This window comes from Sarcophilus harrisii, chromosome 1 (genome assembly GCF_902635505.1).
Source record: "Sarcophilus harrisii chromosome 1, mSarHar1.11, whole genome shotgun sequence".
Classification (NCBI taxonomy): domain Eukaryota; kingdom Metazoa; phylum Chordata; class Mammalia; order Dasyuromorphia; family Dasyuridae; genus Sarcophilus; species Sarcophilus harrisii.
The window spans coordinates 652,562,199-652,579,403 of NC_045426.1; the positions used below are offsets into that span (position 1 = coordinate 652,562,199).

At 47.0% G+C, this 17,205-nt stretch overlaps 2 protein-coding genes and 1 pseudogene across 3 annotated transcripts in view; 1 reads left to right on the forward strand and 2 right to left on the reverse strand.

Annotated features, from left to right (window-relative positions):
- The first annotated feature begins 5 nt into the window (after nucleotides 1-5).
- On the forward strand, nucleotides 6-2,569 carry PRR22 (proline rich 22). The gene is made up of 3 exons (XM_012542039.3): nucleotides 6-238; nucleotides 666-728; nucleotides 1,242-2,569. The coding sequence occupies exons 1-3, from the start codon at nucleotides 115-117 to the stop codon at nucleotides 2,459-2,461; spliced, it is 1,407 nt and encodes a 468-aa protein (XP_012397493.1). The 5' UTR covers nucleotides 6-114; the 3' UTR covers nucleotides 2,462-2,569.
- A 1,667-nt stretch (nucleotides 2,570-4,236) lies between these two features.
- LOC111719171 lies at nucleotides 4,237-8,667 on the reverse strand (annotated as a pseudogene).
- A 5,215-nt stretch (nucleotides 8,668-13,882) lies between these two features.
- CATSPERD (cation channel sperm associated auxiliary subunit delta) overlaps nucleotides 13,883-17,205 on the reverse strand; it is a 110,358-nt gene continuing 107,035 nt past the window's right edge. For both annotated transcript variants that reach the window (XM_031947786.1, XM_031947785.1), the window contains 3 exons: nucleotides 16,089-16,272; nucleotides 14,814-14,971; nucleotides 13,883-14,188 (listed from right to left, as the gene is read on the reverse strand). In XM_031947786.1, coding sequence (XP_031803646.1) covers nucleotides 13,942-14,188; nucleotides 14,814-14,971; nucleotides 16,089-16,272 — 589 coding nt within the window. In that variant the 3' untranslated portion in view covers nucleotides 13,883-13,941. The remainder of the gene's footprint in view (nucleotides 14,189-14,813; nucleotides 14,972-16,088; nucleotides 16,273-17,205) is intronic.

Genomic DNA, 17,205 nt, shown 5'->3' on the forward strand with positions numbered 1-17,205 from the left:
ACCATGCAAACAGAACCTGCCTGCCCCCTGTAACACTCCGATCCCATTCTCCCCACCCACCTCGCCCGCGGGCTGGGCGAGGGCTCGGCCTCCTGCCCAGGAGGCACCTCAGTCATGCAGCACTCAAAAGCCTTCTACGCAGCAGCCCATGAGACCTACAGCCCCCGGCCCCTAGACAAGCCAGAGAGCCCAGCTAGCCGGCCTGTCCAGGCCTTCCCTGAGCCCCTCCCTTCTGTCGGTAAGAGCCCTTTTCCCATCCCCATCAATCATCCGCGTCCAGCAAGCCCGGCCACAAGCAGGGGCCCGGCGGGCTCGCAGACGCTTCGAGCTGAGGCGGACCCCGGAGTTGACTGGGGACCTGAGAGAACCCCAGAGGGAATGGAGAGGGAGAGCAGATCCTCCCCAGCCGGGGTCCTGGAATTTGGATTCCAGGATGGGGAGAATCCCGGATCGTGCTGCTCTTTCCTTCCTGCTCCCTGTTGCTGCCGGGGACCCTGGTCCCAGATAAGCACCAGGGCATGAGGGCTCCGGGTGGCCCTTGGAGACTCAGGCCTGGACCCGTCCTTGGTGGGACCCCCAGGAAATGATTACCAGCCTCTGCTGAAGGAAAGTGCCAGGGACTGGAGCTATTCCTGATGCTTCCCCCTCCTGCTCTCGCCTCTCAGGATCATCCAACCTATACCATCCCCAAAATCAAGAGAAAGAAGTGTTCCCGTCTCCGCCGGCAGGTACCTTCTGTTCCCGGGGTCCGGTGGCTTGGAGGGAGTCGAGGCTAGGGCTCCTGCCCCTGTTTGCTTCCCCCCACGTGTGGTCACCGTCGGCCTTGTCCCAGCCACTCGAAGGCCAGTGAGCCTCGCTGCCAATGGCAGGTGCTGCTGTCCTGGCTCCTCCTGGGAGGCCGAGGGGGCTTGGGTGGCCCCCGGCAGGGGAGAGACCGGGCCCGGCTTCCTCTTGGGGGCCCAGCCGTGCTAGGGAGGGAGCGGTCCGTGACTCCCACCCCACGGGGCTGAGCCTGAGCTCAGGGGAGGCCTGAGGGACCACCCACAGCTGCGGCTGGTGGGGGCCTTTGCCTCCCCTTGCCCATGGGACAGCCGGCCTGGGCCCTAGCCCCAGGGGACCCGGGGGGCAGAGGAGATCCCCGGTGGGAGCCCTGCCTCGGGGATGTTAGAAGAGGTGAGGGAGACTCCTGAGAGCTGGAGTGGGGGTCTCCCTGCCCACAACCCTGTGTCCTGCGGCCCCAGGTTTCCAGATGGCGCCCTGCGGCTGTTTCTTTGACCCTCGCATCTACCGAATCGAGTGGGCCACCACAGACTTCGGCCAGTCGTCCCTGTACAAGCTGGCTGCGGGCGGGGGCAGTGCGGCGGGCGGCGGGGGCAACGGGGCTGGGTCCCCGGGCAGCTACCTCCTGGACCCTCAGCGCTACCTCAAGGCGCCGGTGCAGCCCACGCCATACCCCCACTACCAGTCTGTGCCCGGCACGCCCCAGTACCTGGTGCCCTACTTCTCGCCCGAGGGGCCCGCCCCGGCCCCAGCCCCTGAGCCCTTGGGCTTCGTGGCGGGGCCGCTGAATGAGGTGCCCCCTTCTTTCCTGGAGCTGCCCCCTCACCTACAGAAGGACGGACTGGGGGCCTCCGCTGCCAAGGAGAACAAGCTTCCTCAGCTGCTCATCACGTTGCCCGGTGAACCACTGCTTCAGCCCGGGGCCTACGGTCACCTCAAGGGCCGCCTGAGCCAGCTGCAAGGCCCCGAGCCCCTGGGCTTCCCAGCCTACGCCGACAAGCCCAAGGAGCTGAAGGAGGGTGGTGGAGGAGGGGCTGTGGCCAGCCTTATCTTCCCACCCACTCCTTGCTGCCCCGGGGAGCAGCCTCCCCCCGCAGCCATGGAGTCAGTGCCAGCCCAGCTCCCCCAGGACCCCGAGGAGTCCCCCCTGCTGGAGGAAAACAAGTCCCTGGAGGCGCCCAAGCCCTTCGTGCTGCCCGAGAAGGTGCTCCTGGAGGATGCCATGAAGCTATTCGATTGCTCGCCCGCCAACACGGAGCCCGAGGGGTCTCCTCGGGAGGGCCTGGGGGGCCTGGGCCTGCTCCGGGAGGGCCCCGGCCCTCCACCCCCGGCGGGGGCCTGCGACGATTCATCCTCCGACATCCGCTCCCTCAACCTTCCCGACGAGCTGCTGTCCTTTGACTACAGCGTTCCGGAGATCCTCGACACCGTCTCTAACATGGACTATTTCTACAACTTCAAAGCCTTGGATGAGGAGATCAAGTGGGACTTGGCTGTTGTCCCACCGGCCCCCAAACCTTGTCCAGGTGGGGGAACCCCCCCGACTCCACGGCTTGACCCCCCGGGAAAGAAGAAATCGGGCGCTTCCTCCAAGAAGGCAAAGCCTGGAGTCAAGTCCAAGCTGGCCACGGGCCCAGTTGAGGGGGGACAGAAGGGCCTGGGGCCCAGGCCAGACCCTTGACAAGCCCCTTGGGCTAAGGAAGTAGAGGGGACCCGGGGGGTGGGGGGAGCCTAGTGCATGTGGACGGCCAGTCCGTCCCCAAAATTCTATTAAAGTGTATCTGATATAGCTCTGGCCCATCCTCCCTGGCCCATACACAAGACCTGAGGATGGGGGCTCCCGGGGGCAGGAGGGACCAGAGCCCCATGAGTCCTGGGGCAGGGACGGACCGGCTCACAGAATCCCTGAGATGGAAAGGACCTCAAAGATGCTCTAACCCCAAACCCTCCATCATGTTGCAGACTAGGGAAGGGGCCCAGACTGGCGCAGGGTGATACAGTGGGCTGGAGCTAGAACTGGTGTCTCTAACTCCCGGGCTCTGCCTGGCGGCCCCCCCCCCCCCCCCCCCCCCCCCCCCCCCCCCCCCCCCCCCCCCCCCCGTGGAATGCCCCTAACAGAAAGGGAAAGAACTTCCTATAAACTGAGAATGCTCTAAGCCTTTGGAGAAGAGAACATCTTATATCATAGAATGTCACCTACTGACACTACTGTCTACACCGACCCCCTTTGTTTTAAAGATGGATTCAATTCAACCAGCATTAAGCACCTAATCTGTGCCAGACACCGGGCTGGGCGATGGGGACCAGCTGGGCAAGAAAGGCAGGAATCCCTGATCCTGAGAACCTTAGGTTCCCCTGGGCAGAAAGAACACACGCGGGAGGTCAGCACAGAGCAAGCGGGCAGGGGCAGGAGTCGGCAGACTGGCAAAGGCGGTGCTTGTGGGCAAGTCCCTGCCCATGGCCCTGGCCCTCAAGGGGTCCTCAAGGTGATGGGGCCAGCCAGACAAGGCCCTCTGGGAAGGGGAAGGAAGCTGGGGGGGGGGCCTCGAAGTCAGGAAAAGGATGGGGTGAGAAGGGAGGGGGGGCGTTCCTGACAGAGGAACACCGTGGACAGCAGTGGGAGCCTGCCCAGAGTTCTAGGAATAATCAGTGGCCAAACCGAGTGGAAAGTGCCACAAAGTGGCTCTAAAAGGGGGTTGGCACTGATCGCCAAGTGCCTCAAGTGCAAGGCTGAAGAGTTCTGTTCTTAGAGGAAAGGAGCCATTGATGATTGTTGAGAAGGAAGTGAAAAATCTTAAGTGACCAGCATTAAATGCCCTCTGTGCCAGGCCCTGGGCACGCGAGTCCCCCCTCCTTACCCTCAAGAGTGTTGTATTGGGAGAACTGAGGCGTGAATGTATGAGGAGGTATAAAAACCCCCAAACCCAAGGCGGTTTCATGAGGGCTGAGGAATGAGGAAAAGCCTCCAACTGAGCTTTTAAGGAAACGTGGAGGGGTCTGGGAGACGAGTTAAGGTCCAGCCTTGGGGGCCGGCCTACCCAAAGACGGTGGGTGGCGAGAGACACGTGCTTACAACTTGGCTGGCTGTGGTGTATAAAAGGGGATTTATAATAAGCTTAGAAAAGTTGATTGGAGCCAGTTGTGAAGAGTTTCAAAGGCCAAAGTGAGAAGTTTGTTTGATCTCGGAGATAACAGGGCTCCTGGAATTTATTTAGCTGGGAGCTGGCTGGGCCCTTTGCATGAGGGATGTCACTTTGGCAGCCAAGGGAAGGAGCCATTGAAGGGGGAGAGACCAGAGTCTGAGACGCCAGTTAGGAGGCTGATCAGCCCAGGGAGAGACGGTGTGAGCGGGGCTTGCTGCCATGGAGTGAGAAGGGGGGGAAACAAGAGAGCCCATCGAGTGGGATTTACAGCTCTTGGCAAGGGAATTATTTGACAGCTCTGGGAACAATGCTTCTAGAGGCTCTGCAGGGAAGGAGAATAGAAAGCAATCACAGCGGTCCAGAGTTTCTGAGGAGAAGGAAAAAGAGGGAAAGAGGGAGAGAGGGGAGAGAGACAAAGAAACACACACACACACAGAGGAAAGAGAGACAGGCAGAGATACATAGAGACAGAGAAAGACAGAAGAAGGGAGGGAGGTGGAGAGAGATACAGATAAACAGATGGAGGGTGGGGGAGACAGAGTTAGAGTGACAGAGATTAGGGAAAGAGACAATTGGGAGATAGCCATGCTGAAGATGTGGTAGTGGAAGTCTTAGAAGGAAGAGTCAAACATGAAAATGGAGGCTAGGATGACGGAGGGACAAGTGTTGAAAGTGTAAGGTGTCAAGGAAAATGAAGTCTGAGAAAAGGCCATTAGATTTAGAAACTAAGAGATCTGAGAAAAGATTGAGAATAGTGGGGCCATAAACTATATTACAAGGAATTGAAGGGAATGAAGTAGAGGCAGAGTATTAGGTTTTGTTTTGTTTTTTAAATTTTGATGAGATGGCAAAAATCAAAGGTATTTTATGGTGGTGGTGGGAAACTGGGCTTATTTGTAGGCAAGGAAAATGGAGGGAAGTATCAAGATGGAGAGTAAAATTGATGGAGTGACCTCAGAGTTAGGAAAGGATGAATTCTAAGTACATAAATGGAGGGCTAACTTTGACGCAAAGGACCACCTCTACTTCCAAGGAGATTTTGAAGGAGAGGGAAGAGAAGGGAACTTGGGATCTCAAAATTTCAGCCAGAGAAGAAATTAAGGTGGAATTACAAGGCTTCAAGTGAGAGAACTATTGGGATAGGAACTGTTCTATCAAGATAATTCTTGTTGAATGAATTGATGATGTGCACCGAGTGAGCCCACTTAGATAATGTGAATTTATAGTGGGTTCCAATAAGCCCAATTCTGTGATGTCCCGACTGTAGCACAAGATGGGAGAAGACAGATGTCATAGCACTAAAGATTAGCTGGCTATGGCCAGAATAAGAAACCAGTGGATACTAGCTAACTATTGAGTTATCTTGGAGGGACGGAAGTGCTAGGGTTCCTCTAGTGCAATCCACACCTAACCAAGAATCCCCCTCAATATTCCCTGAAAGCGGTCATCTGCTCTTGTTACTTAAGGGATAGCTTGTTTTCTACTGGGAGGGTTCATTCCATATTTAGATGACTGTGCCTTAGGAAATTTTCCTGCTATTGAACCTAAATCTGCCTCTCTGTAATCCTTGTTCCTAATTCTTCTCTCTTCTCAAGAGCTTTGCTCTGGAAAACAAAGGTTTAAGGAGGAGTGAGGGAACAGGAGCAGTAGAATGATAGATCTAAAACGGGACCACCTCAGAGTGTGGCTGTGGGAGTGGGGGTCCATGAACTGGAACGCCAGGGCATCAGAAATGATGAGACCAAGATCACGAAGGACGAGAACAGGGTTGGGGTTGAAAAGATGACGAGGGAGGTACTGATCTTTGATCCAGGTGTGTATCATACCAACAGATGAAGTGAATCTCAAAGTGGGGGCAGTGGGGTAAAGTGGAAAGTTTTTGAAGGGACGATGCTTAGTTTTCTTAATCTGATGGAAGGAAGAAAGATGAAAGAAACCATCAGAACCAGAAAGAATAACAAAAATGAAAGTGGTAACTCAATGCTTTAGTTAAAGGTAATTTTAACTGAAGGCGCTAGAAGGGAGAAGCTGGAGAGAAATGAAATAGGACTAAGAATAGGAGAGCTAGCAGGGGAAAGGAACCAAGGGAGGTTCTACTTGGAGGCATCCTTCCTGGCGTAGTTTTAAGTCAACAAGCAATTATTAAATTCCAGCAAGTTCCAAGAAGGGAGAAGAGAAATCCCTGCTCCTGTAAATACTCAGAAACAGAACCAGCTCTCAAGAGCAGGTGATGGGAACCCTAGGGAAAGGGAAGGATGTGTAATCCCAGATGGAGCTCCCTTAGTTTTATTGGAGCACTGGGACTGATCCCAAGTATGCTGGATTTTTAGCCCTCCAGATCATTTCCCCAAAGCCATGATTCTGGATCTGACAGAGAAGAGAGGAATCAGCTACTGGTTCTAGCTTTCATCCTCCTTCCCCTCCTAGTCAAAGATACCGAGCCCAAGGCAGGGTTCTGATGGGAGCACAGAGAGGTGCAAGCACATCCAGCTCCCTAAATACAGGGACAGGGCCCGAGTCAGAAACTGAGACATTTATCGGAGAGTCACAAAAATGAGCAAGTTGCACAGCCCTTTCCCTACCACTAACACTCCTTTCCCCCATGTTCCTTGTCCATGAACTCACGGGTCTGCTTTGGGAGCTCAGGGCTACGAGCCCACATCCAGGGCACTGGTGAAAGCCTCTTGTACCATTAGCCATGAGGTAACCAGCTCACACTGAACCTTGGCAGGGGCAGAACAGGCTGGGGCTCCAAGGAAGCTCCGGGAGGGTGCCATAGTGGGTAAGGGGTCCAGCAGGTGGGGAGGTGAACAATACAGTCTGGGCCCCTCAGCCTCTGGGCTGGCACCGGGGGCAGGAGGGATGCTGCCTCCCCCACCCCAGAACTATTCCAGTGATGGCTCACCACCTGGGTCCTCCTGCAAAGTGGGGAAGGCCCAGCCAGCAGCCTCCGTACTCTCAAACTGGGCCAGGAATCATGGAACAGCTCAGGACAGTGGGTTCTGTGGGCCAGCACATGTGGCGGGAGCTTCTTGCCTGCCTGCAGGACCAGGATGGAGGGGAGGGCCCCACAGGGCAAAGAGATTGGGAACAGCTGCCAGGAAGCCTGTAGGCAGAGCCGCCGTCAGGGAGGGTCCTGGCACATTAGACCCCTTGGAGATGTTTTTTCTGGCTTCTCCCACACCAGAAGTAGCTTGAAAGAGCCAGTCGGGGATGGGGATTCTTCAACACACTTTGGTGCCCTCCTCATTCACCTCCAGTAGGGCAGAGGGGTGAAGGGCATCATGGGTCAGGTATCTATGGGTACTTTACCTGGGGAAGCACAGGACAAAGACCCAGGCCCACAGGCCCAAACCCAGGCTGAGACCCCGAGATGGGACCAAGGGAAAGAGAAGGCCCTTTTCCCTATCCTCCTCCAGGGCAGGGCACTTCCCAGACTGTCAGGGCGATTCCCAGACTGGTGGGACACTTTCCAGACTGGCAGGGCGCTTCCCAGACTGGTGGGGCACTTTCCACTAGCAGGTGCTTTGAAGTTAAAATAAAAGGCTCTCGAAGCCATTCCAACCCCTCCCCCCAGCCCTTCCCTGGCACCTAAGCACACTATGATGGAGGGGGGCCCCCGTTGTAATGTGGAGAAACTGAGGCAAGACAGAGATTGTTTTTTAATATTTTAATTGTGGAGAACTTAGACTAGCCGCCTGCATGGGACTCGACTCAGAGCATTCAGCAACCAGCAACTAATGCAGAGACTTTTATAGCTCCGGGAAACAAAGGCAGCCAAAGGGGGCCAGAATACTGGGTGGGGACAAGCCCTAGTTCCAGGAAAGGATCATAACTTTGTTCTGACAGGATGAGGGTCAAGAGAAGAAGGTGGCGGGCAGGATTCGGCGAGGCGAGGGGCAATGCTCAAAGGGAGGGGGAATTATGCCAGCAAGCTTTGGAGAGAAGGTGCCTCAGTGGTATTTCAGGATTTCCAGGCCTAGTGTCGAGGAACAAAGGAGTGAGGCTGTAATTGATTCAGGGCCTAATCAGGGAAACTGAGGTGGAAGGGCTGAACTCAGGTGGGAACCCCTGCGTGGGAATGAGCAGAACCAGAGCATGGAGGGCTGGGGAAGGGGCAGAAGCCCTAACCGGCTGCCACATTCCCAAAGCCAACAAGAAGCACTTAACCTTTGCCCCTAGCTAAGATCCCAGCTCCTCTGCTTAGACTTTAGACCATCACTGCTCCTCCTCCTGTCTGCCAGCTTGCTGTGCCCCCCATAACAAGACTGCATCTCTTGCTTTCCCCTCAAATTATTAGAATCCTTAATTCTTTAAAGGTCAACTCAAGGTTCCTAAAGCCAATTTTAATTCTCCTTTTCTCTCCCCATTTTGTCAGTCCCTTCCTATCTCCAATTACTCACACAGAGTTTATATTTACTTATTGGGGGGGGGTTCCCCCTTGATACTATGGAGGCTCCTTGCGGGCAGAGCCTTGCAGTGTTTTGGTCTCCCCGGCCCTTAGCAGAGAGCGAGTGTGCAGGGGCACTTACCTAAGGAACAGTTACCCCAGAGGCCACCAGCCCGGCCCAGGGGAAATAATGGGGAGGAAGAAAGAGGGACCTTTTGAAGGAAGTGAGCAGCTTGATGCTGACCAAGGCCGCTTGTTTTGCTGCACGTGCTTCAGGAGGAAGGCATTCTGAGCCAGATTGTCATGGGAGAAGTGATTCTCACGGGAGAAGTGGGATTCCACTCGGGCTGCCATGTTCCCAACCAGCCGGGGCTCAGGGCACCCAGCGGGCCAGACCGGGGCCTTTGCCACCAGGAAGTCTGCCAGCTTACAGTTCTTGGAGAGGTGGAAACATGGGCAGAGAGAAGGGAGGCAGGGGGAGAGGAGCCAGGGTGGGCAGGGGGAGGGGGACGGTGGGGGGGGAGGGACACTGTCCCCTGCAGTCCTCTCCTCAGGACTAACTCCCTGTCCCCGGGCCCGGGGTTCTGTGGGGGCCCCAGTGAGTGCTCTGGGCCCCAGGGCCACAGCCTTTGAGGCATCGGGAGGGACATAACTGGGCCCTGAAGAGGCCCTGCTGCTCCGCCTGGGAGGGGACCTGGAGAAGGAACAGATGGGAGAGAGCCCAGAGAGCCCAGCACGGGAGCCCGGAGAGCTGTACTTCAGTGTTACCCCAAGACCTTCCCGTCCATGGGTTTTCCTTTTCTCATTTAGTTTCCAACCGGCCGGTTTCCGAGACCCTTTTCTGACGTTCTGTAATAATCCCCGGGGCACAGCGGTAGCTCCCTGGCTGCCCCATCTCACTGCTCCCCCCACCCCGGGGCTGTGGCTCATGGGGGAGGTATAGCTGGGGAAGGGGGGGAAGCTGGCATTTTCCTCCTCTTCCTCTTCCAACAGTTTCCTCAGCCAGGCAGGCCCGGCCAGTGGTGGGGAGGGGAAGGGGACACAGAGCAGAGGGCGACTGCCCACCTCCAAATCCAGACCGAATCTCACCGGGACAGCCCAAATATAGAAACTCAAAAGGAGTGTGCGATTAACATAAATCCAGGTTCTTCCATTGTAGAGACTGGAAGACTGATTCTAAGGCAGGATCAGGCCAGAACCAGAACCAGAACCAGAACCTCCCTTTCTCTGTGCCTGGGTCCGAATTCTCATCTTTTCAAGACATGGATGGAGGGGCTTGGTTTTCTTGTATGATCTGGCTCATTTTAAGGAGGCGGTGGGAACCCAGGAATTGCTCAGGGAGACTTTTTCCGGATGGCCTTTCAAGAACTTCCCACCAGGTAGAGAGAGGGTGACAGGACCTGGGAGCTCGACTTTGTTCTTGTTCTCAGATCCATGGAATCTCCATGGATCTCCAGGGAATCTTTCAGCTTATCCCAAACTCCTGCAAAAAGGTTCTTCACGTTGCCCACCCCAGAGGGCTCCGAGAATGTTTCGCTGTGTGGAGCTGAGAAAAGTCACCTGGTAGTTTACCAATCTCTAAAATGGGGATGGGGAAGCAAATCTATCAGATAAATTTATCAATTTCATAGGGACAAGATGGGCAACGTGATCCTAGAAAATAATTTTTCTGGAAAAGATCAAGGGGTTTTAATGGACGACAAATTCAATATTCAAAAAATATTTCATACCAGGTACTGTAAAGACAGAAAGCAAACAGTCTCTCCATTCAAGGAATTCTACTGAATGTGGAATCAAGAATGTCAAGGTTGTTATTTTCCCAGTAGAATACTAGCTCCTTGAGAATATAGGCTGTTTTTGGTTTTTGTTAATATTGTTTGAATTTTTTTTGGGAGGGGGTTGTATATATATTTTTTATCAATATATCTCTAGTTGTTGTTCAGTCATTTCAGTTATGTCTAATTTGTTGTGACCCTATCAAGTGTTTTCTTGGCAAATCTATTGGAGTGGCTTGTCATTTCTTACTCCAGTTTGTTTTCTAGAGAAGGAACTGAGACCGACAGGATTCATTGACTTGCCCAGAATCTGAGGACGATTTGAATGCTGGAGACACTACAGTTGCCCTAGCACTTAATGCTTGGTTTCTTTATTCTTGTATTTTTCTTGATACTTTTTATTTTTCTAACACCTCCATCTCCAAATATATCTCTCCCTCTTGTTTCTTCCCAAACGAGATCCCTTAAAACAGAGACAACAAAAAGGAGTTAAATAAAACCAACTCACCCACCATATGTATGATTGCACTCGCCATATTCCCTCACTTAGGCAAAGGAAGGAAGGAAGGTGTATTTTTCTTAGTTCTTTTCTGGGACCAAACTCAGTCATTAAAATCATACATCGTTCTTGGTGTTTACATGGTTGAGATCATCACACAGGTTATTTTGTTGTAACTGTTTACTTCATTCTGCATCAACTCATTTGTCTTCCCATGTTTCTCCATATTTATCACATCCCAGTGAGATTATGTTCACCTATCTTGCTGTTCCCTACTTTTTCAATGGTTTTGTCACCACATTCCAAAACCAAAAACCAAAACAAAACTCGACGGTCTAAATTTCAGCATCTCCAAAAACTCATCATTCTGTAGGATGAAATCATCTCTCAAACTATAACCTTTCTCCTCTCCCCTCTCAGTTTCTTTTTTGTGATTATTATCAATAGTCAATAAACATTACCCAGCTACTATGTGCCAGGTACAGTGTTAAGTTCTAGGGTCACAAAGAAAAGTAAAAGTCTCTGCTCTTAAGGAATTCACAAAATCAAAATAAAATAAAGTAAAAAATAGCTCCAGAAACCAAAAAGCTGAATTTTCCTGGAGGAGGAAGTGAAGATACAATATAGAAAAAAATAAGTAAATTTTTTGGCAAAGATTCTGGAATGGTTTGCCATTTCCTTCTCCGGATCATTTTACAGATGAAGAAATCAAACAGAATTAAGTGACTTGTGCAGGGTTTGAATTCATGATAAGTCTTCCTGACTTTAGTCCCTGCACTCTGTTTACTGTATCACTTAACTGCCCAGATAAATACAAAGCATTGAACTTTTCAAATTGATAAATATATAAACTTTATTTCCAAATATATATATATATGTATATAAATATATATACATACACACCCACACCTTCCCCATGCTCTGACTAATAACCTTTGTTAAGGATAGGGATAGGAACTCATTTCATTTCTATAGAGATCTCCCAAACAAGATGACATTTTAACTTATAGTCTACATAGAGTTTCCTAGAGCACTGAGAGAACAGGGACTTCTCTGTATTCATCACACACATTATTTATCTCACAGTAATTATTCCATGACATTCACGTACCACAATTTGATTAAGCTAATTCCCAATTAATAGAAATCTATTTTGTTTCCAGTTCTTAACTATTATATAAAGTGCTGCTAAAATTATTTTTATATATATGGACTTTTTATATGTGTATATATACATATACATATGTGTGTATATATATATATATATAGAGAGAGAGAGAGAGAGAGAATGAGACAGACACTTTTTTTTTTTTAATTTCATTGATGATTTCCTGGATACTCCAGTTTAAAAGGTATGGATATTTTAGCTTATTTACATAATTCCAAATTGTTTTCCAAAATGATGACACCATTTCATAGCTCTGTCAGCAATTAGTGTGTTTATCCTTCCATAATTCCCCTAACACTGTTTTTGTTCATTTTTGCCAATTTGCAGGAAGTGGAAAAAAAGCTTTGGGGTTGTTTTATTTTTTATTTTTCTTATTAGTAATTTAGAACATTGTTTCATATGATTGTAAATACTTCATAATTCTTCTGAGAACTGTTTGTTCATATCCTTTTAACCATATCTATTGGGGAATATTTTATATTTGTTGATTTATTTGTCTTGGATTGTATGTCACTTGGAGTATGGTCACTATCAAGAAATGTGATAGATTTTTTTCCCCCATTCAATCACTTCCCTTATCCTGGATGCATTAATTTGATTTCTGATGAAACTTTTCAGTTTCAAGTAATCAACGTTATGTTTTTATCTTAAGAATTGTTTCTCTTATTTGGTTGAGGATTTATCTCCTAGCCATAGCCACATAGCCATATAGAGGTATATATTTCTCTTCTAATATTATAAAAATAAGATCTCTGCTTTTCAAAATGGTTGCATCATTTCATATGTATTAGTGCGCTTATCCTTCTATGACCTCTCCAACATTGTGGGGATTTTTTTCTTATTTTTGTCCATTTGCAAGTTGTGATATAAAACATCAGGATTGTTTTGGTGTGCATTTCTCTTATTAGTGATTTGGAACATTGTTTTATGTGATTATGAACACTTATCCATTCCTCTTTTGAAAATTGTTCATATCTTTTGACTATTCATCTGTTGAGGAATGAGTTTTAGTCTTACACGTGTATTTGCAGGTAACCATGTGTGTACATGTAGATGTTTATGCATTTATAAATATATGTTTGTACATGTATCTTGGATACCAAACTTTTATCAGAGAAATTTGATGATTCCCCCTCCCATCCCCCTCAGTCAACTACTGCTCTCTTATCCTCGATGCATTAATGTTACCTCTGCAGAAGTTTTTCAGTTTTGTGTTCCCTATTCTGAAGTCCCACGAGTTTTCAATTTTTAGCCAATACAAAGAAGGGCTGATGATAAAACTATTTTTGTACACATGGGTGCTTTTTCTCTTTCTTTGATCTCTTTGAGGTATAGACATAGCTAGGTCAAAGGACACATGCAGTTTAATAGCTTTTTGGGAATAGTTCCAAACTATATTTCAAAATGATTGGACTAGTTCACAGCTCCACCATCAGTGTGTTAGTGTTCTCCAGCATTTCTCATTTTCCTTTTTGTTATTTTAGCCAAACTGATGCAGGTAGAGAAGTTCCTGAGTTGTTTTAATATGCATTTCTCTAATTATTAGTAATTTAAGGGTATTTTTTTCCATGTGACTCTTGGCAACTTTGCTTTATTAGCTCTTAAAACTGCCTATTTATGTTAGTAGAAAGGGGAGAAGACAGAAAGAAAGCAGGAGAAATATGGAGGGAACTTAGGTCACAAAATCGGGATACAATTAGAAGTCTATTCAAATAAGGAATAGGTGGAGGAAGCAATGTCATTTGAACCTTGCTTTGAACTAATGCTAATGAAATGAGTAGAACTAGGGGAACAATTTATGATATAATCTATGCTATAATATTGCAAAAATGAACAGTTTTGAAAGACTATGATCCTTACAGAGACTGACCATGATTCCAGAAGATTAATGATTTAGAACTCTATCCACCACTTGACAAAGAGATGATTAAATGGGTACAATGAGTCATATGTTTTAGGACATGGTTGTAGGGATTTAAAAATTTCTCTTGATTCTACATCTTTCTAGCAGAGGTTTTGTTTTTCTTGTTTTTTCCCTCTCACTGGGGAAAGGAGGTGGGAGGGAGAGAAAAGGTTATTTGTAAACTGGAATCAAGAGAAAATTTAAGAAAAGTCAAATTTATTTTATTGTAATAACATTTCCCTATAATATTTTAATAAAAATAACAATCATGTATTTGAATGCCTTATTTCTTTAACTTATCTATATGAAATTTCACTGCTTTTTTCTTACTCTTGGGGCATAAATTCTGGCAAAATAATTTAACTCTGTTTCCATAATTTGATTTTGTCAGTTTTGGAATGACATATCCAAACCAGAGTAAAAAGACCATGAAACATATTATCAACAGGGCAACTACATATTCGGGTAAAGTCCGTTTTGGGAAAGCACCATAGACATATACACTGAAGACAGTAGTCAAATCACAGTAGCTGCAAGAGAAAAGGAAGAGTGTTGGTGAGCCCAAAAGATTCACAGTTTGATCTCTAAGACCCTATTTGAAAATTTTTTTTCTCCCTTTCTAAGATGGGAGAGTGATATGGGATGGGAATAATGGAATAATGGATGTATCACAACTTTTCCTATTGTCAGGAAACCCAAGTCAGCAGGGATAACTCTAGAAAGGAAAGGTTCAAGATGCTATAAGAATTAAGAGAATCATAACCCTTGTTTCTTTCCTAAATGGCATCCTCACCCCCACCCATGATCTCAGACTACAATTAACTGCAGAATTAAGGGAAGATGTAAAGAAGGGAAAATTTTCAAGCTGGACTCCTCCATTACCCCAAGGGGGAGAGGAGGGAGGGAGGGAGGGAGGGAGGAAGAGAGAGAGAGACAGAGAGACAGAGAGAGAGGAGAAATGAGATGATGTGGATAAGGTTCCCACTGCTTGCCACCCCAATATTAGGGGTGTTTCCAGCCTGGAAAGCTTATGGTTTTTAACCTAACACTCCACGTGAAGAATGAAGGGGATGACTGGACATCACAATACAATCCTAACACTGTTCCTCTAGAAAAAGGAATTTCCCCAAAGAACTCTTTTGCACTTTAGCTGACCTATAATAGGGATCCACAATACGCAGGAGAAAAATATAAATCCCATTTCTTTGATTAAAAATAATACTATTAGATGACGAGCCCCCAAGAATCTGGTATTCAGCTTGAGGCGATAGCAATGGAACATTTTCATTGTGTTCATGGCAGTTGACATAATTCTAAGAAAGACGAGAAAAGTCTTGAATTAGGTTAAGAGACCCATCATTCTCCTAGGCTCACTTGTTGAGGCTGGAGAGTTGGAATATTCCTTGTTTCCCCTGCTACCAAAATGGTTCCCTCCCTATCTTTACCATTCCATAAGCTCTCCACCTTTGAAGTTCCCGCCCTGGTAGCTGTTGTCTAACAGACCCTCAGGTAACTTTCCTCCTTTCCTCAAAAAAAAAAAAAAAGACTCCTAATTTTTTCCTTCTCTGAAACTACTGCCCTCATATTAGGGGATACATATATGTAGACTCTCCCTCAAATGCCTTCGGCAGGCGTCTTCTTTCTTAACTTACTCATTTCTCATGAGTCACAACTCCACCAAAGTTGTACTTTGTAGTAGGACTCAAAAAAGTACCTTAGATATTAGCATCATCCACAAACATACCAGCATGTTCAAGAATTAGGAAATTTCCTTAGCTGACCACCATTTATTGACTTTTCACTTCACTTGCCTTACCTTTTAAAACCCTACTCTTCATTTGTACCATGACTTCCTATCCTGTGGAAACCTCTCCCTGCCCAGTTTAATTTCCTTATTTTACTGATGAGACTATGAGCCAGAGAAGGGAAATCCCAGAACTAATTGAGGGTACAGCCAAGACTAGAACCTGCTTCTCCTGGCTCAAAGTCCAATATCCTTTAAATGTCGAGGTAATAGAGATATAAATACATTCTGTGTTCTTTATCTCATCAAGTAGTAATTGAGCTCTGGAAAAGAAGCATGCAAAATGAGTGCAAGTCAAATATTTTTTTGAATGAATAAGCTTTTAACATTGTTTAGCTGGTTGTTTTTTTTTTTTTCCATATATGGGACAGTGATCCCATTTAGAGTTTTTTTGGCAAAGGTATTTCTCTAGCTCATTTTACAAATGAGGAAACTGGGACAAACAGGATTAAGTGACTTGCCCAGGATCACATAACTAGTAAATGTCCGAGGCCACATTTGAACTTAGGTCTTCCTGACTCTATCTACTGCATCACCTTGCTGCCTGAAGTTTTTACTATCCCATTTAAAAGACCCTTGATTACCCTTTCCCACTTTCTTTTTAAAGCAGTTAGGATAAACATTACCTCTCTATTCCATGCATTCAAATCTTTTGTAGAAGAAGCATCTATCATAGAAGACCAACTCTGAGCTTGTGATTTGCACAAAGCCTTGCCAACGGTCAGGGAATAGTTGTAAGTAAATAATCCATTTCGTTCTATTAGAATAAATTCTGTTTTAACAACTTCCACAAAATCTGATTCTTTCCACCTGTGTCATATATACACAAAGAAAAAATGTGTGTACATTAGTGGAATATTGTAAATGCAGTGTTAGGTGCAGGAATTGGGATATAATCCCAAAATGTGAGTCTGTGGCTTCAAAGAAGAAATTCTGGTGAAATTACAACTAGTGACCAGGGTCAAATTCTAAAAAGTCTAATAAGTCAATTAGAATTTTTCTTTTAGCCATTCCCGAAGGAATTGTTTTTCTTTTTTTCTCCATTAATTTCTTTCTGGTACCAATTAGACCAAACAATGAATTTGTGGGGAAAGGACAAAAAGGTGAAATTAATGTTGGTTCCAAATCAGATGGTATTAACAACAACAAGAAGACGACACCGGTAGCTTTTTTTGAATGCCAAAGGGGATTTCCATAATACTTTTAAGATATAATTTTTAGTGATAACTTAAGATTTTTGCATTCAAATTTCTCTCAGCATCTTTGCTCTCCCCCATCTCAGAGAGCGATCCTATATAGCAAAGAATATTTGTTTCAAAGAAAAAGGACAAAGGAAGAAGAGAAAAAAAATTAGCAAAACCATCAGTACATCGGAAAAAGTCTGAAAATATGTGTAATGTTCCATCTTGTGGACTTCCCACTACTGCAAAGAAATAGGTCCATAATTGTTCGATTTTCAACTAATCAATCCTTTAGACAATAAGATTTCCTCCTTTCACCCATTATTGAGAATGGGAGGTGAAGATCAGTCCCTATGCCCCTGGCCATTATTGCTTAAGGAATTCCCAGATCCTAAAGTGGTACTGTTGAGGATTGGAAGAACTCAATTATTTAAATAGTTGAAGGGATTCTAAGTGAGGGCTTGATCTTCCTTCTTTGACCTGGTTCCCCTTTTTTCCCAATTCTAACATATCTTACTTAGCTGCTGTGATTCACAATTATGTTCTTTGATATCTTGGGTAC